The sequence below is a fragment of the Heloderma suspectum genome, chromosome 6, assembly GCF_057233095.1.
Source record: "Heloderma suspectum isolate Gila_16-S chromosome 6, 16-S_ref, whole genome shotgun sequence".
Lineage (NCBI taxonomy): Eukaryota > Metazoa > Chordata > Lepidosauria > Squamata > Helodermatidae > Heloderma > Heloderma suspectum.
Window position 1 is genome coordinate 96,459,977 of NC_139463.1, and position 21,926 is coordinate 96,481,902.

The 21,926-nt window shown below is 47.7% G+C and overlaps 1 protein-coding gene across 2 annotated transcripts; it reads left to right on the top strand.

The window, feature by feature from the left end:
• Positions 1-240: 240 nt before the first annotated feature.
• Positions 241-17,269, top strand: LOC146341943 (sulfotransferase 1 family member D1-like). Of its 2 annotated transcripts, none has more exons than XM_084805295.1 (9): positions 241-294; positions 881-1,179; positions 5,065-5,190; positions 5,431-5,528; positions 5,929-6,055; positions 7,115-7,209; positions 9,324-9,504; positions 12,705-12,839; positions 15,054-17,269. In XM_084805295.1, the coding sequence occupies exons 2-8, from the start codon at positions 1,032-1,034 to the stop codon at positions 12,815-12,817; spliced, it is 888 nt and encodes a 295-aa protein (XP_084661421.1). In that variant the 5' UTR covers positions 241-294; positions 881-1,031; the 3' UTR covers positions 12,818-12,839; positions 15,054-17,269. The 2 variants fall into 2 exon arrangements, with proteins under 2 accessions (XP_084661421.1, XP_084661420.1); XM_084805294.1 differs by having other exon boundaries at positions 1,031-1,179.
• Positions 17,270-21,926: the final 4,657 nt, after the last annotated feature.

A 21,926-nucleotide genomic window follows, 5' to 3' on the forward strand; every position in this document is an offset into this window, starting at 1 on the left:
ACCAGCAGCTCTCTTTCTTGGAGACCTGCCCAGTATCAAAGATTGCCACGAAGTGTTGTAAAATGTGAGTCTTGCATAATGCAAGGACTTCCCCTTGCTTTGCTGAATCAAAAGGGCCGAGTTCATCTCAGCAGCGCCACTTCAACATCCAGCTCCCCCGCTCCCCAACTCTCTCTCTTTCTCTCTCTCTCCACCCATTCCTGGTCCACGCCCAATAAACTGATCCGTGCGCGCGTCAGTTCCCAAACCGGAGCCACCAGCCACAAAGGCAGCCAGCACCTCTTCCAGATTCAGGTAAGAAATGATACTTTTGAAAAACCTTTTCCCCCACCCCTTCTTCCCCGTGATCTGTGAAGCAGAGGAGATTGGGGTTGCTGGGAGTTTACCAGGAGGGAGGCTGTGAGCCAAGGGTGTTGCAAGAATGTAAAAATATTCCAGTGCACAAGTCTGCAGGTACTTCTGCTTGACATTTGGAGGGGGGGGACCGGCTCTCGATAAGCACCTTGGCATATGTTTTCCTGTCGTCAGGCTGCAATCCTATATCCACCTCCCTACTGAACTCTCCTTATTCCTGAGGAGACCTGCATAGGATTGAACTGTCAGTCATCTTTTTTCACAGCCTGTCCTGACTTTTTAAAAACTGGGTTAACAGAGGCCAAGGTGCCTATTGAAGGCTTTTTAATTACAAAATTGTAAACTGGGGGGTGGGGTGGGGGACTAAAAATACAGGTTCTTTTTCCTGTTCTCTCTTTCTCTCTATCCCATATTCCCTCCTCTGGGTGACATTTCAGCCCACTTCCAGCAAAATTCCACACCTCCTCCTCACCCTGAATTTCCTGAAAATTCCTAATGCAGGAAATGTGTCCTAATGTTTGTCTAGGCCTTGTTCCAGCTGCTTTTTCAGCTTCCGTCATACACAGCCTGAACGGACTGGAGTTGTATGGGGCAGGGGGAGTCATTCAGCTTTTGTGGGGTCGAGGGATTTACTCTGCTCAGACGCAGCTCTCTCCTTGAACCGCTTCTCTGCCAGGATGAAGCCAGAAGGAGAGCCGACACGCCTTCCGCTGATCTCCGTCAAGGGGGTCCCCATGATACAGTCTTTTGCTAATGTCATGGATGAGGTGGGCAGCTTCCAAGCCCATCCAGACGACTTGCTGATCTCAACGTACCCCAAGTCTGGTGAGTGATGCCTCGGGCTGCCGTCATAGGAAGAGAGGATGTTAGGCAGTTCTGTGCAACTTCTCTATTATACCCCAGACCTACCACACAGACAAGGAATTCCAGAACAAATTAACAGGGATCTCTTTCTTTGGGAGGTGAGCAGTGGATATACTAGTGTAGCTGTTGCATAACCCTAGCCCTTACACTAAGAAATACAGCCCTGAGTCCGCTACCACCACCATTACACCTTTCCGAAGGCATGATTGCTCTTTACTCTGCAATAACCTGACTTACCCCACTACATTCTCAATCATGGTGTGTTTGTAACAAATTCCCATGGGGCAGATGTGTTAGATAGCTGCAGCAAAAACCCACCCAAAGTCTGTGCCATCTTTAATACTAAACCACATTTATTATGGCAGCAGCTTCTAGTGTCCACCTGACCTGAACAGTTCCTTTTTACACCCACCGCTATTCAGCTGTCTTAAAAATTGTACAAATACTTAATGGAATGTTTATTCTCAAACAGATCTGACTGTAGGTAGGATAGAATAGATGCAATTTACAACACGCTGAGTGACACTGGCGAGATCTGCACCTTGTGTCATATCGATACAACCCCATCATGGTTGATGCTATATCCCTCTTGCACATTTATACCTTGTCGCACACACAATGATACCTGCTGCAGTATTTTGGAGAATATGGAATAAAAAGCAGCAAATAATGCTAGAAAAGTGGTATACGGAATACGTAATGTGCCTCAACACTTGTCAGTGCATTTCAATACCGATAAAAAGCACTACTGTAGATCTAGCCACTAAAAAAAGAGAAGTTGTTAAAAGGCATCCTCAACATCTTTTCCCAGAGACACTATGGAAACAGTGATTAATAGTGATGGGGGGGGGGTGAGTGAGAGAGAGAGAGAGAGAGAGATTTGGAGCAAGTCCACAGCACAGTGAGGGAAGGTCTAAGCCTTTGCCCACACTGCAGGCCTGAATCAGCCCCCCTTCCCAAGTTGCCATTCACTGTAGAGGAGAAAGCTCACAATTTTTGTCTTCTGTGACTCTTACTAGCAGCTTGTAGGGGAGGAGGAATTTGTCAGGGAGTTGGTCCAAGTGCAAAGGGTTACACCCCCTCCCCCACGTTCCTCCCCCACAGTGTGATCCCGACCCAGGTTGACCCCACACCCGCACAGATACCTTTTAAGGGGAAAAAAAAGGCATGGGGAATGTTCCAATCACAGCCTCTCATATAAGGGGTACTTTGACCTTGGGGCGATCTTCACGACAACGGAATGAGAAGCGTGTTGGAGTATTATCTGGATTTTCATGGAATCGGCTTTGGTCCATCAGGGACACATGAAGCAAGAAAAACTGAGTGTACCGTACCTTAAAAATCCGCTTTTCACAGGTCACACAGAGCTTGAAAGGAACATACTTCTGGGTTGGGTGGGGGGAATAGAACTGAATGTCATCAACCTGGCAGGTGCTGCGCAACCAATGAGAGAGGCTTGTTTCCCACCCTCAGCTCCCATGTTATTATCCCCAACAGCATCTGAAGGCTCCCCATGAAAGCACCCCAGCAGCGCAGTTTCACCCGATTCCAGCCAACAGTGAGGGAGTTAGAGCTCCCACTCCCCTTTCTCTTTTTCCAGGGAGTAAATGCAATGATCTAGCTGCTTCACCCATTCTCTGTCTGCAGCCTTTGTTGCCTGCTTTCCCCCCATTGAGAATCTGTAGCGTCTTTTTCCCACTGAGAAAATTGGAGCTGCGCTTTTTGAAGTACTAGCTATTTAGTGAGAGGAGGAGGCCAGAGAAGCTGTATTGATAAGGTGATACAGTGAAAACTGAAGAATGCAGGACAGGGAGGAGAGGAAGCCAGTAGAGGCGGCAGCAGCAGCAGTGCCAGCAGAGGGAGTCAACTCCAGCCAGCCCTTTCCTTCCGTGCAGAGAAGCAGCAAACACAAGCATCAGAGAAGTGCATAATCACGACTCTCAACAGGGACAGACTGGAAAATGGAGGCCAGTTACTCCCACTGGCAAAAAGGAAGTGCAGTGCGATTCTGAAGGCATGAAAGAGCGCTTTAGCGCTTTGATGATATGGAAAGGCAGGCTAGTTACTCTACTTACCTAGGTTACCGAGGTCACTGCCTGGTGAAAGACACACCCCTAGGAACAGCCGATCATACCAAATTTAAAGCACAGGGATAGGCACACAGCAGCTGAACTGCAGGGGAGATAAATTAAAGAAAAAAATGAAGTAAAAGTACTCTGCAAAAATGTGGCTTCCCCACAAGTAAACTCTGGGGTGGCTGCAGACTGTCCAGGACATCATGTGCTGCAAAGGACCTCCAAATGGTTCCAGTCCACAGCAAATCACCCATGAAGACAGGGCCCTTCTGTTGGTGGGATAAGGCATTGCAATTTTGAGTGAAAGAGTAGAGTGGATGAAGAAGAGGATGGTGTTTAATCCTTTCCCCAATGGCTGTTTTTCCCCTCTCCCTTCCAAGCTGCTTCCCCCCTCCCTCCGCAATGGGGTTTGAGATACATGAACCCCACAGGGAGAAAAGCAGCATGAACGGGTGATTTTGAGCAAGCAGAAAAGTGGCCAGTGGTAGGGTAAGGGTTAAGCTACCTTCCCTCTCCTGCTGCTCTACTGAAAATTGTTGCCTCTCAAGGCTGCTTTTCATTTTAAAACAAACAAACAGAAACCGGTCAAGGTTGCATTTCATGCTTTTATGTATATAATTTTGTTTGCACTTCAGGCAATGCCTTACAAGAATATTTTCCCCAGCTTTACTTTTAGCTGTGGGACAACATTGAAATAATGCCAGTCCTGCCCCACTTTCTTCTGACAGGAAGGGTCTTGTGTCCCAGATTTCTCCTCTTCTCAGGCCCATATACATTGACTGAGTTCGCACAATCACTACAGTGGCACGTGTTGCAGTGTGTGCCAACTGCCATCTGCCATCTTGAATATGCAAGCCATGGTGGGTGGGCACCGTGGGTTGTTCTAGGGTTATGTGAAGATTGTTTAACCTGCACATAACCTATGACACCTGCCTTGCATTTTCAAAATGGCAGCCAGCACACACTACCAAAGCCCGTGGATTAATTAACCCACCGGAGCCTAGCCTTATGTGCAAACAGGCTCATTTTGTAAAGAGGGACCCCAAGGCCACACTAGGGGTGGAAACAGAGGAGCCCGAAACGACAAACTGCCTCATTTGTTTAAACTAATAATTAAGAAAACTAAAATAAGGGCTTGGTGCACATTAGTTATCCCAGTGTCATTTGGCCAGATGATTGGAAGTCAGGGGGCAGGTTTACTCCTTGCTTGAGCAGCTGGGTAAGATGCTGTCTGCACATGTTTCCTTCTGTCTCCACAAGTAGAAAGACTGACTTTAAAAAAGAAAAGAAAAGTTGACAATTCAGGGAGGAGCCTGCGATATCATTGAGCAGGGCTCCCCCCACCCCACCCCCCAATTCCCTTAAGGTTACAGCCGTGCCTTTGCTCTGGTTTCTAGACAGAGAGTAGGCCCTTCTCTCTTTGATAGGCAGAATACCTCAGGGAAGGAGTGGAGCAGGCCCTAATCTAGTACACCAGAGGCAGGGAACCTGTGGCCCTCCACATGTTGTTGAACTTCAACTCTAATGAGCCACAGCCAGCATGGCCAATGGTCAGGGGTGATAGGAGTTGTAGTTCAACAACAGCTGGAGGGCCACAGGTTCCCAGAAGCAGTGGCAACGAGTCAGTACTCCTCTCTGCCTCCTCTCTTGATGGAAACAGGGCTGGAGTTTAAATGCATTAGAAGCATATCAGGGCAATTCTGTTTCTTCAGTTTCGTTACTTGTAGTCCATTCCTGATATGGAGCAGCCAACCGTATCCTGCCCTTTCAGGAACTACCTGGATCAGCGAGGTCTTAGACATGATCTATAAAGAAGGTGATGAGAAGAAATGCAGTCGTGAACCGATCTACATGCGAGTCCCGTTCTTGGAGTTTGCTGTTCCTGGAGTCCCCACAGGTAAAAGACCTCCACTCCAGGCAACAAGATGGGGGAATGCTAGCTGTGTGAGATGGGAGAATTGCTTGGAGTCACTCTCCAAGCAGCCTTCCCCATGGGCAATGCTAGCTGAGGATGGTGGAAGTTGTATTTCAGCCCATCGGGAGGGCACCAGGTTCGGAAAGGCTGCTCTGTGGTGCTGAGGGGCAAAAAGGGGAGTGAGTGTGAGAAACCTTCACCTACTCTTTTTTCCTCCTCCAGGCATTGAGCTGCTCAAAAAAGCACCCCGCCCATGTCTCATTAAAACCCACCTTCCTGTTCAGTTGCTCCCCAAATCCTTCTGGGAAAAGAATTGCAAGGTGAGAGGGTATGAGGCCTGAATATAACAAAACGGGGAACTAAGAGAGGCTACCACGATTATAGCCCTGGTGTGTGGAGAGTCAATCACAAATTTGTAGGCAGTGACTGCCTACAACTTCCATGAAGAAATGCATATTGGGCTCAGCATCATGAGAATCTCAACTTCCATTTTTTCCTTTTGTTTTCAAAAAGTAAGTTTCTAGTCCTTATGAAAACAGGCTTGTAAACAGGGCAATGTACAGTGTGAAAAACCAGGGGGTGGGGGGGGTGCTGAGTAAGATTTCTAGTGGTCAGGGAGAGGGTCTTCAGTGCTTTGCATCTCCCTTTGCCTTTCCGCATGATTGGCAGAAGTGGAATATATTATGCACATCTGCTCAATTTGAACTTTCCACATTGCAGATGATCTATGTGGCCAGAAATGCCAAAGATGTGGCCGTCTCCTATTATTACTTCTACCAAATGGCGAAAGTTCATCCCGAACCTGGACCATGGGATGAATTCCTGGAGAATTTTATGGCTGGAGACAGTAAGGACTGTGCAGTGGTGATAACCTCTGCGGGGCATTGACCCTTAGCCCTTCCAGAAATCAGTGATGTGGAGTCTAAAACCTGGTTGCACCCCTATAACCATGAGCAATTATCTCATTGGCTGTGTGGTTTTGAGTTCTGTGGACAGATCCGGGCCTTGCCCCTGCAGTTACCTGTTCCTTCTTGGTGGGCATATTGAGTCAGAACATTGTCTACATCCGGGGTGACCAGGAAGTAGATCTCCAGGTGTTTGGGTCTTCAGCTCCCAGCATTCCTGACCATTGGCCATGCTGGCAGGGACTTCTGGGAGTTGAAGTCTTGGACATCTGGAGATCTCCCTTCTGCCCATCCCTGGCCTCCTACTCTGACAGGTCGTCTACATGTTGTGGAGAAAAGTTCCCATCAAACTTGACCACATTGGTTGGGGCTGATGGAAATTAGAGTCCAACAACATCTGGAGGGCCGCAAGTTCCCCACCTGGCCTGCCCTAGGACCTTATGCATGCAAAATGTGCTGTGGCATTGAGATGGGGTTTAAGAATACAAGAGGAGCCCTGCTGGATCAGACCAAGGGTCCATCTAGTCCAGCATTCTGTTCACAGAGTGCCCAACCACCTGCCTGTGGGAAGCCCACAAGTAGGACATGAGTGCAACAGCACCCACCCACTCATGTTTCCCAGCTAATGGTGTACAGAGACATGCTGCCTCTGCTACTGGAGGTAGCATGTAGCCATCAGGACTAGTAGCCACTGATAGCCTTCTCCTCCATGAATTTGTCCAATCCCCTTTTAAAGCCATCCAAATCGGTGGCCATCACGACATCTTGTGGAAGTGAATTCCATAGTTTAACTACGTGCTGTGTGAAGAAGTCTTTCCTTTGATCTGTCCTGAATCTCCCACCAGTCTGCTTCATGGAATGACCCCAGGTTCTAGTATTATGAGAGAGCTTCTTCTTGGCAAAGGCCAGAGGTTTTTTTGCCACAAGTCCCCCACCCTTGGAGTAGGCCTCAGGGGCTTCTGGAAAGGTTCCCATTAAAGCACATCGATCTCTCTTCTCAGTGTCTTTCGGATCCTGGTATGACCATGTCAAAGGCTGGTGGGACAAGAGAAAAGAACAAAGGATGCTCTACCTTTTCTATGAAGACCTGAAAGAGGTACGGTTCCCCCGCACCCCAGTCCTAATTCTCTAGCCCTCCCCAGTCTAACCCGGCTCTCCGTGCCGGTTCTGCAAAAATGACAACAGCAAAGCCCCTATAAGCTTCTGCAAGGAACCCTCCAAGACTCCTTCTTCCCCCTACCTTTCCAGCAGTGAGGAACGTGTGGCCTTCCAGATGTTGCACTCTAACTCCCATCAACCCCAGTCAGCAGGAACAATGGGAGTTGTAGTCAAACAACATCTGGAGGGCCACTGGTTCCCCACCTTTGGCTTTGAGCTGGGGTATGCAACTTGGTACCCTATAGATATTTTAGATCACAACTTCCCTAATCCCTGATGGTTGGTCATGCTGGCTGAGGATTTTGGGAGCTGTAGTCCAGAACATCAGGAGGGCACGACATTGTCTATCCCTGGCTTAGAGCCATCTAGTCTGGTACTTTGCTTCTAATAACAGCCAGCCAGATGTTTCCGGAAGTTCACAAGTAGGAGATAAAGGGGATGATCATTCCCAGCATTTAATAATCAGAGATACAACTGGGAGCCACAACAAAATGTTAGTATCTCCAGCCCCTGAGGAGTGCTCGTGTTCAGGGCTCCAGCCAGCCTGGAATGGAACCTTGCAGAGCTGTTCAGGGCTTGCATTGGGGTCTGAGAGTTTTCAAGAGGGTGGGGAAGAGAAAAGGGCACCTTTTCCCTTTCCCAGCCTCTTGACATCTTTCCCCACTATGCTATATGGCACTCAAGGACTCTGGTTTGGGGCTGGCTGCCATCCCCAAACCTGAGAGCTTTATTGCTATACTGCTGAGTAGCAGGTTTTTGATGCTATCACTCAAAAGGCATTCTGCAACTTTTCCATCTCTCCCTCTTTACTGGATTTTTTGTGGAAAGAAAAAACAAGGAAGACAGTAGTAAGAAAACACAGTAGGGTCTTATAGGCCCTTTCCAACCCTACTGTTCTATGATTCTAAGTGGGAGACGACATCATCTGGAACACACACACCCCGTAATGTTCTGTGAACGAGGCAGGGCGATTGCACAATAAAATCCTCATCTGGAAGCACCTTGCCTAAAGAAAAAGGGACCCCTTTCTCTCTCCACTCTGAAACCTCCCTCAGTAGCATGGGAGGAGTTTTTGAACTGTATGGCATACATCCCCTCCTGCAAATGTAACCCCCCTCCAAGACTGCTATATCTAAAGGGCGGGGGAGTGTTTCTACAGAATGGGAAGGTGAAAAGATTCCCTAGTACATTTTCTGATATTTCTACTTGGGTTTCATTGTTTTACTCAGTTATTGTCCAGATACTTAAATTATCTGTCTTTAGTCTTCTTCCCAACAATGTATTTGTAGAGCGAGAAAGAGTTTGTACTTTACCTCATTTCTTGCACACATTCCCCCACCCTCATTCCCCACTTTGGAGATATTTAGGGCACAATCCTATGCATGTTTAAACAGAAAAAAAAGTCCTACAACTTCCAGCATGCCCCAGCCAGCATGCTGGGAGATGTAGGACTTTTTTTCTGTTTAAACATGCATAGGATTGCACTTTTTCTGTATTAGGGGTATGAGCAGGCCAATTTCCCCCTCCTTCCTTTCTTCTTCTCTTAGCTGACTGCTCAACATTTCTCAACTGCTCTCAAGATTCCATAGGTCTTGGAAACATGCAGGTTCTTGTCAGAAGTTTGGGGGGGTATTAAAAAAAACATACCTTTCTTTTAATTTACAGACTTCTATACCTAGGGAGGCCCTGAGTACGTACAAACCACTTCCTTATTTTTGGTTTTTACTTCCAAACTGTCAGGCACTTCACCAGTCAAGTAGAATTTGGTATCAGAGGAAATGGTGCTGCCTGTGAACTTGAAGATTCCATGCTGTAGTTGTCATGGCTAATACTCATGTGCACCTGAGTGTGCATGGAAAGTATCATAAAGAAATAGAAGCATTTAGGACTGGAGCATCAAGAGTATCAGGCTTGGCAGGGCAAGAACTGGGATGGCCCATCCCTTAAAGTATTTGAATAATACCCCTTTATACACCACATCCTTCTCCCCGCCTCCCATTCCCATCCCAAGAGTTCCATCTTCAACCCCCCTGATCATTGCTTCTCATCTAGGATCCACAACGGGAGATCCGGAAGGTGATGGAATTCCTCGAGAGGTCCCCTAATGCTCGCCTGGTCGAGAAGATTGCCCACCACACCTCCTTCAAACAGATGCGCCAGAATGAGATGGCCAATTACCAGAGCCTTCCCACGTCGATCATGGACCACACCATCTCCCCTTTCATGAGGAAGGGTGAGCTGGCCGGACCCCTGAAGGGGTTGGGAGTTGGGGGTGGAATGAGTCAGGATTGCTCAGAAGAAGAGTTGAGGTGGTAGAGTAACATCACAGAGGCTGGGGAGCGGGCACCAAATATAAGGATTGCCTTGCTGGAGGAGACCAAAGACACAGCTAGTCAGGCATTGTTGCTTTTGTTTACTACTTCAGCAATAGCCCCAAAGGGTGCAATTCAATGCATGTTTAGACAGAAAAAAGCCGTACAACACCCAGTGTGCCTCAGCCAGCATGCCAGCCAGTCAGCCAGCCATGCCTCTTTCAAGATACTTGATTCATTCCCTCTCCCGCACTGGTTTTCCTCCTCTACAATGGTCAGCATTCTGTGCCCACTTAGCTGGGGGGGTTGCGTGGGGAGAGTTGCCCCTTTAAGGGTGTCCCCCCCCCCCAGACTTTTTGAACTTCTGCAATCTTGGAGTTCTCCCAAACCTGCTGATACCTCCCAGTGTTGCGGATGGTGCCAGTAGAGGCTGGTGGCTCCGATGTCAGTGGGGTGGTGAATCCACTCTGGGTTTCAGTCAGAACCAATCAGAACTCTAAAGGATCTATCCAAGTTCTGACTAGTTTTGAGTGAAACCTGGAGCAGATGCACCGCCCCACTGACATTGGAGCCACCAGCCTCCATTGGGTGGTGCCGTTTTGGCTACAAAGAGATCTACGAGCTGATAATTTTGATGATGATGATTGTAATATCTTGCCCTTCGTCTGAGAAGCTAAGTGTGATATACATGGTTCTCCCTCCTTCTCTTTTATTCTTACAATAACCCTGTGAGGTTAGTTAGGCTGAGAGTGAGAGAGTGTGCAACTGACCCAAAGTCACCGGGTAAGCTTCAGGGCTGAGTGGGGATTTGAACCCAGGACACCTGTTCTTAACCCACTACACTGTATCGGCTCTCTGAGCTTTTCTAGATGAGGCTTTTCTAGATGTGCTCATCATTCCTCGCTCATGGTTGTTTATGGGTGCTTTAGATGATGATGTCACTATCCAGTTTCACTTCCAGTTTTTAAAAGAAATTCCACTGGGGTCTGGGAAGCAGGGAAAATACAGTATTATTTGTGAAAGTGAACAAAGCACTAGTCCCCACTAGCATAGTTGCATTATTCTACTGTGCCACAGCACCACCTAGAGGCTTTGTAGCAGAAAGTACAGTAAGGCAAGAAAGGAAAATAATCCATGTAGAGCTCTGATCTTAATTCTGCAATGAAAGCAAAAGTAGAAACAGCAGATTAAACAGCCTAATCTAGAAAAGCTCTCTGTCTCCAAAAGCAGACTGCCAGATGCCTCAAGCAAGGCATGAAGTTGCTGACATTCCCAGTTGCTTATCCGCAGCATGAGGGTAAACATGGATACACACCTCTCCTTCAGCCCAAGAGGCTGAGGACAGGGTGTTTGCCTGGCACTGTCTGATAGGCCAAGTGACAAGTCCTGGCAGCATCTGGTGGGTCAGGTGCCTGAGGCATTGTCGAAAGCAAAAGCACTGTGTTCGTTTATCACAGGGATGGGAAACCTGTGGCTGGCCTAATTTCATGTGGCTAATTTCATGTGGCCCAATTTCGAAAGCCCTCTGCACACACTCCATTCAGAACAATTTGTCCCTTCCCTGGCAGCCTTCTGTGTGGCAAGTGAGGGGGGTGGGGAGAGAAAGGGGTGGCAGAAACAGAGGGGGAAAGAGAAAAGAGGTGACCCATCCACTTCTGGTTCTGGCCCTGCTCACTGCTGGCATGTGGCCCTTGACAGAAAAAATGGGGCCTGCTTTTAATTTATTGTATGCTGTAGAAGATGTTATTGGAGAAGGTCGGGGTTGGGCCCTGGAGGAAAGAAGTGAGATCCCTTTCTTCTGGCCCCCCACCCTGAAATTTCCCCACTTCCATGGACTCCCTGAGGAGGAGGAGGCAAAAACCTTGAAACCCCTCATCAACATAATCAATTAATTAATTACATTCCTAAACCACCCAATAGCTGGAGCTCTCTGGGCAGTTCACAAAACAAAACTTAAGATGCCCTTTTGCGAATATCCAGCGTGGTGTAGTGGCTAGAGTGCTGGACTGGGAGTCAGGAGACCCGGGTTCTAGTCCCCACTCGGCCATGGAAGCTCACTGGGTGACTTTGGGCCAGTCACAGACTCTCAGCTCAACCCACCTCACAGGGTTGTTGTTGTGAGGACAAAATGGAGAGGAGGAAGATTATGTATGCCGCCTTGGGCTCCTTAAATGAGGAAAAAAGGCGGGATATAAATGTAATAAATAAATAATAAATAAATAAATAAATAAAATTGATAGTCCATCTTCTGTAGGGCTTTACAAACATTTCACTTTCCCTGCTGCCCCTGGGTCCCCATGCATTTGATGAAGACATGGAGAGGGAATCGGGACCGTGCCTGCCCTGTGCCCCTTTCCTCACCCCCAATATGCATTCATGCAGCATCAGTAAAGGGGATCTCACGTGCATACAGCAGTATGTATGTTTATTCTCCATGCTGGTAGGAGCAGGAATCACTGATTGTTTGGGGTTCTTGATTGTACGGAGATCCTGTGTGTGTAAATGTATACTTGAATGTGAGTCAGGGGGGTGGTAGGGGCGGTGATGTTGTGTTCAGAGCTTGCAGAGTGGCCCTGGTTTCTCCTCCATGTGTTTATCGAATGTGGGTGTGTGTGTTGGGGAGAACATCTGAAAAGGGCTTGTGAATTTGTCAGATCCTTTTCTAAACTTCTCCGAATGGCCTTACATCTTACGGATGGAAATTTCATAAGTTACGTTGTATGAAGAACTATTTCTGATTGTCCTGAGCCAACCAATTTCATTGCAGTCCTTCAAATAGAGGACTGCCCTCTGTCGAAGAGGACACATGGCTGCCCTACTTTACCTCCTTCCTCAGGGCTTGGAGTCCATGTTTGGTTTGGAGAAGCAACTGGGACGGCCGGGTTTGGAGGAGCAGGCCTTGACCTGCCCTTTGTACTGTCTTGGGGCACTTGTTTTGATGGATGGGAGAGGGAGGAGAGATATAGGAGAGTAAAGTTGGGGAAAGGGAGAGGAAATCTTCATTCCTCCTTGGCCCAGCATATCTGACAGGCCTTTTGGTAGTGATTTTATCAACCTCCCTGTCTTGTCTGGCTTGTATCACCAGTGTTTTGTTGACTTCCGTTTCTTCCCCTCAACCCAGGAATCACCGGTGACTGGAAGAACCATTTCACGGTGGCTCAAAACGAGCACTTTGATGCTGATTACAAGAGGCAAATGGAAGGATCGACCCTGCACTTCCGGACAGAGATCTGATCACTTTTGGTTCCTTTCTTGGGTAGGGCCTCAAGTATACATCTTCAAAAAAATATTTTTTGAAAAAAAAAACCCTTCTATAAATCCCACTAGCGTTATGAACAACAGGATGGGCAGCAGGTTCAGCTTCTTAAAAATCAATCAAATCCACCTCTGTGGGCTCCCATTTGCCAAATGAATCTTCAGGTGAGATGTTGGAGAGGAGACAAGGAGGGAGCCATGCTCCTACATTCTGTCCCATGTGCTGATGACTCTTGAGCACTCGTAATGCTACTCTCCCTAGCTGCCAACTCTTTCTTGCTATTCCCTGCTGGTGTGTGTGCTCTCCTTGCCTTCTTCCTATAGGGGTCATCTGTCAGTGGCATGCTATTTCTCATTCACCTCTCTACCACTCACAGCAAATGACTCTACCCGTCTTCCCTGCTGCCTTCTGAAGGTGAAACTCCCTGTTGCTACCTCATCAGGGCCAGCGCCAGGGGTCAGCCTTGTTGGGCACCAGCCCCAACAGGGCCCATAGCAAGCACCGGAGACCCCTGGCCCTGCTGCCACCACTACACCACCTCAGTGTTGCTGCCTGTTCGCCTGTCCCCTCTAAGCAAGTCAGCCGTGTCAGGAGCAAGGAGAAGCCGCCACTCGCTTTGCCCTCTCCCTTGAATGCCTCTCTGGGTTGGGTCCAAAGTGAACGGACAACGGCAGCAGCAGAGAGCAGGAGTGGCCCCATTCAGGGATAGAGGCTCACTAAGGGCATCTTGCCCAATGGCCTCCTCTGCCCCCCAAAACCTGTAGCTGGTACCTCTTTCCCTTCCTTCAAATCCCTCCTCAAAATCCACATTTCTCATGTGGTGTTTGGTGTATCCTCCAAAATAGGGGTGCAGAACCTCTTTCCGACTGAGGGCTGAATTCCATTTTGGAGAAGCTCTTGGGGCCCTCATGCCAATGGTGGGCGGGGCCAAAGACAAACATGCCAGCCAATGGGCTTACAGCTAAGCCTTAGGAGAGGCCTTTCAACCTTTTAGTATGGGGAGAAAACTACACAAAGGCTAGGAAACCACCAAACAATCAGTGGCTGGAGGAAAGGCCAGGGGAAGGGGGTGTGGCCTTCTGGGAGCTGGATTGGGACCCACAAAGGGCTGGATTTGTCCCCCAGGCCTGAGACTCTGTAGCCCTGCTCAAAATTTTCATCCCAAACTTGAAATCCATGCAGCGACCTTTGTCCATGCTCTTCCCTCCATCTTTCCCCGTTGTCTTTTTTGGACTGGGGGTGAGGACCTGTCTGTGTGGCCTGTGGGAACTCTGAAAGGTGCCACATACCTTGGCAGTGTAAAGATGAAGATCAGCTCAAGATGGCTCCATGACCCCTTCAGACAGTGCCCTTGGGCAAGACACCCTCCATGGGCCCCTCCCTCAGCGAGGCCACCTTCTCAATGCTGTTGTCGCCAGCTGCTGTCGCTCCTCCTCCTCTTCCTCATCATTGCTACCGCACTGCTCGCTTGCTTGGCAGGCAGAGGGCCAGCGAACAAACGGGCCGTGGCATCTACTGCTCCTCCGTCGTCTGGGCCAGAGTGAGAGGCAGGCTGCAAGGGTGAAGAGGAGGAGCAACTCCAGGGGGCTCTTGTCAGTGGCCCCCTGCTGGGGTGTGGGCCCTCGGCAGGTGCCCAACCATGCCTATTCGTGATGCTGGCCCTGCCCTCAGATTGTGCCAAGGAAAGAGGAAGACTAGGCGTCCCCTCACACAGTGGGCCAGTTTACATGACGTGACACCCATCATGGGTTAATTTACCCGCGAGGAACGATGGGGCGTCCCGGCCACCATTATAAGCATGCAAGCCCCGGTCAGGGTTTCCCATGGTTTGACGTATCATGTGAATCCAACCAGCAGGGATTATTTGAGGGTTAAACAACCCTCGCAGAACCCAAGGTCTGTTTTAGGGTTATGTGACAGTAGTTTACCCCTCAAATGACCTCCCACTGGCCAGGTTCACACAACACAAGCCATGGCAACCTCTAGCCGGGGCTTGCATGTTCATAACAGTGGACAAGGCGTGCTGTGATGGAGCAAGGGTTAATGAAATCTGTCATGTCATCCGAACCAGGTCAGTGAACTTTGGAGCCATTCAACTTCCTCTCCAGGTTCGTCACTCCGTATAAACCTGTGTCAAGAACAAATATGAACTAATGTCCAGTTTTATTTTCTGGTTTGGCTGCCTCTTAACCCTTGACCTTCTTCCCTTGGCAGCGAACGCTGGAAGCCGTTTGAGAGCATCTGGTTGTTACATTTCTGAATGGATTGCTGGTTGCTCCCTGTCTGTCCTCTGCTGCTTTGTTCCTTGAGAGACTTTTGAAAGTGGAATCTGGTGAATAAAGCCCACATCTTTCTCTTTTAGTCTTTTTATAGAATTTCAGTAAACACATTTTGTACACGCATCTGTGCTACTTAAGAGAGACACAATACAAGCAGTCCCAAATATTCAGATTTACATTCTGCTCATTCCAGTTATTAATAAAAGGCTATTTTTCTTCAGGAGGCATCTCAGTCCCACCCTTTATGAAAACTAGTCATGTTAGCCTGAATTTTAACAATCAGTTTGCTGCATCAGCAGGTGTTTGGACTAGGTGACTTTTGAGGTGCCTTCCAACTCTCCAGTTCTGTGATTTCTCCCTCTCTCAAGCCAAGTGTCAATGGTAAATATGTATTTCAGCTTGTATCTATATTCAGAAAAAAATGTATCTATTCCAGACTATCTGGAATTGTGCCATTTCAAGATGTGGGGGTGGGGGTGGGGGGAGCCTGCATGATTGAATTTGTTGTTGTTCAGTTGTTCAGTCGTGTCCGACTCTTCGTGACTCCATGGACCATAGCACACCAGGCCTTCCTGTCCTACGCTCTCTCCCGGAGCGTGCTCAAGTCCATATTCATTGCATCAGTGATGCTATCTAGCCATCTCATCCTCTGCTGTCCCCTTCTCCTTTTGCCTTCAGTTTTTCCCAGCATCAGGGTCTTTTCCAGAGAGTTTTCTCTTCGCATTAGGTGGCCAAAATATTTCAGCTTCAGCTTCAGTATCTGTCCTTCCAATGAGCACTCAGGGTTGATTTCCTTTAAAAAATGTCCCTGCTATAGAAAGCTAGCATCTCAGTAAAAAGGATTATATCCTAGCCTTCTCCTTGATTTCTAGTTTTGTGTGTGCAGGGACTGGGGCAGGGGGGCAGGTAACTTGGGACAGCATCCAGACATACAGCTCTCCATCTTCTGAAATGGTACAGCCTCAGGAGTGCTGTACCACATCCTTTTTCAGACAGGAAGGCTATGGATATGACTTGTTTGCTGTAGCAAGCAAATTGCACTTTTCATTGGGAGTGTGCTATGGGAGAAACTCTTGGGGACTACTGTTCACTGGTTAGGCTAGGCAGGGATTCACAACATGACCTCCCCATCTTTCTTCTCTTTCAGTGGGAAAGAGTTAAAACATTCCTCTTGATCCCAATCCAGATCCTCCACCCCACCCCCACCCCCGTCCCTCTACAACTATTTAAAATACACACACAAAAATGTCAATACGTATTTGATGTAATGGGAAGGTGGGCTTTAAAGATCCTGATCCTGTATCCATGGCACAGCAAAGGTGGAGTACTTGCACCTCCCTCCTCGTTATTTCATCTCTTGTGGAATGTATCTTAAAGACCTTTTCTTCCTGAAGCTCCCAGTGGATAGAGTTCAAGTGAGGCTGCCAGAGAGGGTTGGGAACTTGAATTCCCATGCCATGTAATTTTATCTTATGTAACATCCAGCTCTGGAGGAAAGTATTTGCAGTAGGACAAAGATCAACCAACCATCCTGTCCCAAACATATCCTTACGCGCTTATCTAGCTTAAGCAAGGTTTGGTATACCACATTCCCTCCAACCTTTCACAGTGGAAAACGGGCAGGCTTGGGGCACTCCTCAGAACAACTACTGCCCAAGTTCCCCCTTCTTCCATTACACACAACAGAATTGTGTGTGTGTTTTTCCACTGCATGTCTAATAGCAACTTAGGGGTCGGGACAATTTAGTTTGGATAAATGGCATAGGGAAAAGGGTTAAACATTCCCCCCTAGTCCAAAATGGATCCCCTACCCCACCCCAGCTGCTTTAAAGTGTGTGTGGGGGACGACTGGGAGAACAGATCGCACGTCTCCTGCATCATGCCTCTTTTGGCCCTTCGTTTAGCTACAGTTCAAATCAGAAAAGCTATGGGGATTTGCCTTTCTTCGAACTATCTTTATGCTTTTAACTTTCTCACAAGACTGTGTAAGGAATGTGGAAGAGGATTATTGGATTTTCCCCTTTGGGGATTAGGAAAATGGGTTTCGGCATGTGACGGATCACATTTTTAATGTTAATGTACTTGTTGCAAGAATGAAGAACTGATTTTCTATTTGCCTTTAAAACTATATCATACTATGCTGGTTCAGTACATCTGATCTCAATATCTTTTATTTCAAACATTTAATACCCCGCCCTTCAGTTTCCAAAACTTTGAAGGCAGCTTGCAATTAACCGTTAAAGCATTTTAATTTTTTTTACAAAATATTACTAAAACAGCAGAGCAGCAACAAAATACACCAGCAGCTTTAAAAGAGGCCTCAAATCTATTTTGAAAGTCTGAGTAAAAATTTTTTAAGGCTTTGCCAGACACCGGAAATACACAAACCTCTGCTCCAGGTGAGGCTGTTTTGGGAGAGCATTCTACCACTGAAGAGGCCCTTTCTTTGGTCACTGTCCACCTAACTTCTGAAGGCAAGGGCACCGGCAGAGGGCTTCAGGAAATGCCTTTAATATTCATGAAGATTAATGGGGGAGTAGGCAGTCCTTCAGTGCTGCATCTAGCTTTAAACCAGCCTGCTGGCAGAATCTATTTGACAGAAAAGGCTTGTTCCTAGAAGAGCAGTGGTGTAGTGGAGTCAGGGTTTGCAGGGACGTAGTACCAGCGCCTTTTTCTTAGCAGGGATGTTGACCTCACCTGCTACCCCCCTCAGAATTCCGTTTCCTCTGAGCTTAGCTGCAATTTTTACAGTAGCTGGGGTAAATTTCCCCAGCAACAATATCTTGTTCCCTGTTGTTATGCAAAGTATTTTGTGGTGGCCTGGTCTTGAGTGGGCAATTAACACACATTCACTTTATCAAAGACCTGCTCCTGCTGGAGATGAAAACTGCTAGAACTGGTTTGCAGATATGGATCAACGGTTTGTTGATATGGATCAATGCAGCTGCCTAAATTTTTGGACTCTCCTTGGGGGTGTGGCTATGGGGACTGTCATGATGAGTGACTGCATTTCTGCATGTACCACTACACAACTACGAAAGAGTTTTGAGTCTGTGTTTGAGGATCAAACTTCAAGTTCCAGAATTAACGCTTTTTAAAAAAGTGCTTAAACTAGCCATGCTTATATTTTGAAGAAAAAGCAGCCATGGGACCACAATCCAAAGTGTGTTCCTGATTCAGATCAGGGACCTGATCCCGTTTTCTGCTGAAAATCCCCCTCCCCCTGCCATTTGTGTTTGCCCCCAAAGGTGTATAGAGTCATAGAATAGTAGGGTTGGAAGGGGCCTACAAGGCCATCGAGTCCAGTATGTGGGAAAATGGTTCAGAAGCAGGTTCCAGATTGAATAAAAAGCAGCTGCAGGACCCCAGATTAAAAAACAGCCAGTTTTAGCATGTTTTTAAAAGCAAGAATAACAATGTGCAGTTTGGCCCTCAGAAAGGAGAAGAATTTTCAATAGATGACAGAAGAGCTTCTCTGGACTGGCTGCTATTTCAGTTTGGATCTCCCCTCCAGTCTAGCTGTGGTCCAGCTTTCAGCAAAACAGTCAACGCTTGGGCTGTAGAGACAAGACGGTCCCACGGCTATTCTGTTCTTTCCTGTTACACAACTCCTGGGCAATGGTGGTGCTATTGTTTCGCCTTCGTTGCATAATGTCTTTTGTTGATTCCCCTCTGGGTTGGCAGGCTCATACAAGTTAAGGATAAGTTGCTCCTTCAGGCCTGCATGAAGGCCTGCGTTGGTGGGAAGAAAAGGCACCACCCCATCTCTGCAGCAAAGGAAGAGGCAGAGCTTGAACGTAGAAATGGGATGGAAGTAAGGCTGGTGGGAGGCACAAGTCAATTTGAGAGCCCCATGCAAAACAAGAGCAGCTGGGGAGTGGGGAGAAGCACTCAGTCTTGGGGCAGCCTTCTAACCCTGCAGTGTGGCATTCTATATTAGGGTTACTAGGCAGGCAAGAAGAACAGGCCTTTCGCAGCCTACGATATGCCATCTGGGTGTGTGTTGTTTGGCAAGTCACAACCAAGCCACACAGCCCAGATGTGTATAGCAAGGCTATGTGTGAATATTATTTTTGTTGATGATGATATAATAATACAACCGGAATTTCTCAGGAGACAGTATACAGAACAAATGCTGATAATCCCCCCTCCCCCCAAAAGAGGGCCAATTTTTCAGCCATGGGGGAGGGGGCAGCTGATACCCTCCTTCCCCCCTAATGTTCATAAAAGCTGCTACATGCAAATCATTGTGGGGGATACAAAATGGTGGCCAGGCTGCCAACACAGGAATTCTGTTGCTGCTGGTGGTGGCAACAGTGGCAGAAGCACACACACGCAAAAACCCTTAGGAAATAAAGACACGCTGCAGCAACTGCTAATAGTACCCACATATAAACACCACCCCAAGAAACCATTTGAGAATTCTCCCCACCTGCATTCCACCACCTGTGAATAGGGTGGAGTATTTCAGGAGTTCCTTTTTGCTCAGACTCCTAAAATAACAGCTGGTTTTTGTGACAACAGAGCACATAAGACATTAGCTTAGTCTGAGTAAGTGGTCTCACTTTTGCTACTCTCTGGGAGAATCAAAGAGCAATACGTCAGCTCTCATCCTCAACCACTAGAAACCACCATCAGCCCATCTGGTTTCTTGATATTTCACTGAGTGTTACGCACAAGCTGCTAAGCCTAGTTTTTCAGCCTTAAGGGCTAGAAACTTGCTTTTTATATTAAAAAGGAGCGCACGGATGTTTTCAGAATACTGAATTCTGAGCCCACTACTAAATTCTCATTGGCATGGTGCTATTGTAGAATTGCAGCAGATACACATTCTTAGATATGGCAGATTCACACTAAGATGCACTTGACAGCCAACAGCAGAGTTTGCAGGGAGAGCAAGTCAGAATCTAGATCCCCAGAAGCCTCCAACAGCACATGGCGTTGCCAACTTGTGAATTTTAAAAGACTTGATCAGCGGGTGGGGCCAGGTTGGGTTTGACTTGACAAGGAGCAGGAGGGCCTGGTGAGTTTTTGATGGGTCAGGGGTAGAACCTATCTTTTGACTGGGCAGAGGATGGAGCCTCCACCATCGGGAGGTGGCATCTAGTGGGTCAGGGGGTAGGGTCAACAGAAAGAAGCAATTGTAAATGCTCCAGCTCAAAATACATGCTTTAGTCAACAAGATACCCAGCAGAGACCTTGAGGCAAAACTATCGAACAGGCAGGTAAAATACGTGATGGTTAGCAGTTGCTTTCATTCCCTGTGGAAGGCAATCTGGCTGGGGGATGCTAGGATCTGTAGTGCAATACACCTGGAGGGCACCAGGTTGGAGAAGACTGTCCAGGCCAAAATCTTGGTAGTGCTCTTATCAGCTGGACAGAGAAGTTAACGAAGTTAATCAGCAAAGCCTGTAAAAGGTTTCATGGACTTTTAACAAGCTTAAAAGACACTGGATATAAAGTTCAGTGGCCAGTATCCTGATGCAATATAAAACTGCAGGCCTGAAATCGTTACTGTGCCCTGCCACACAAAAAAAGAAAATCCCACCGCCCTGTGCTTGGAATCCACAGCCAGCAAGATGCTGCAGCACTGGCCCTGGTCTTGCAAAATCACAGTTTTATTTATTGCATTTTTATCCATGGTTATCTTCTTCCTTCCTCCCCAACAACCATGTGAGGCAGGGTCAGGCTGACAGATGCTGACTGGCCCAAGGCCACCCAGTAAAATAGGAGGGTGAATGCGAATTTGAACCAGGACTTCTTTGGCCGTAATCAGACTTCCCCAACCTGGTGCCCTCCACTGTTTTAGACATCAACTTCAATTCCCATCAGCTCTAGCCATCAGGGCCAATGGTCAGGGATGCTCAGAGCTGTAATCCAAACCATCCGGAGGCTACTCCAACCCCTACCCCACACTGGTTCCATTCGGCTTCAATTCAAGCTTGGATGCAGCGTTCTTTGTTAAGATGCAGACATAGTCTCAAATTCTCCAACTACAGAACGTATTTAAAACATTCATATGACATCTCTCCAATTGCTTGAACTGGTTTTCAAAAGCAAACACTTCCCCAAAAAGTCAATAGGGAGGGGAAAAGGGAGTCCATAAATCACACCCTCAATATAAATAGGACATTTCACTGCCAAAGCTCTGTAAAAACACAATTGGCCTTGAAAAGCAGTAGCGCTGCCAGACTTCTTCCCGGCGGGGTGGGCCAGGCTTCTTCAAACCCATTTTGTTTTATAGATGTACATCCTGCTCTTACATGGGAGCTTTCAGTGGTCTCTCATCCAGACTGCTGACCAGGTTCACTGCTACAGAAAAACTAGAGCATCTTCTCTTCTAAGATTATTGCATCTCCACATCACTGTGGTCACTTCCGGAGATTTTCTAACTCAGTCTTCCCCAACCAGGTGCCCACCAGATGTGTTGGACTACATGGCCACTGGCTGTTGGAAGCTATAGTCCAACACATCTGGAGGGCACCTGGTTGAGGAAGGCAGTTTGAACTTATATACAAGAGGTTCTAGGCAAAGCCTTACTACAGGGGTGCAGAAACTCTTACAGCCTGAGGACCGAATTATATTTGGGAGAAGCTCTTGGGGGCTGCATTCCAGTGGTGGGCGGAGCAGAAGACAAAAGGGGCAGGGGAAGAAACACCAGCCTGAGGAAAGGCATTTTGACCCTTTAGAATGGGGAAAAAACTGCCCTAAAGCCAGGAAACCACCACACCAGCAGTTGGGGGAAAGGAGCCAGGGGACGGGGGCAGGGCCATCTGGGGAACTCTGGATGGCCAGACTGCATTTGGCC

Coding starts and splice junctions, on each gene's coding strand:
- LOC146341943 (XM_084805295.1), top strand. CDS start 1,032: ATGAAGCCAGAAGGAGAGCCGACACGCCTTCCGCTGATCTCCGTCAAG. Junction 1,180..5,064: donor CTCAACGTACCCCAAGTCTG/GTGAGTGATGCC, acceptor CTGCCCTTTCAG/GAACTACCTGGATCAGCGAG. Junction 7,210..9,323: donor TCTATGAAGACCTGAAAGAG/GTACGGTTCCCC, acceptor CTTCTCATCTAG/GATCCACAACGGGAGATCCG.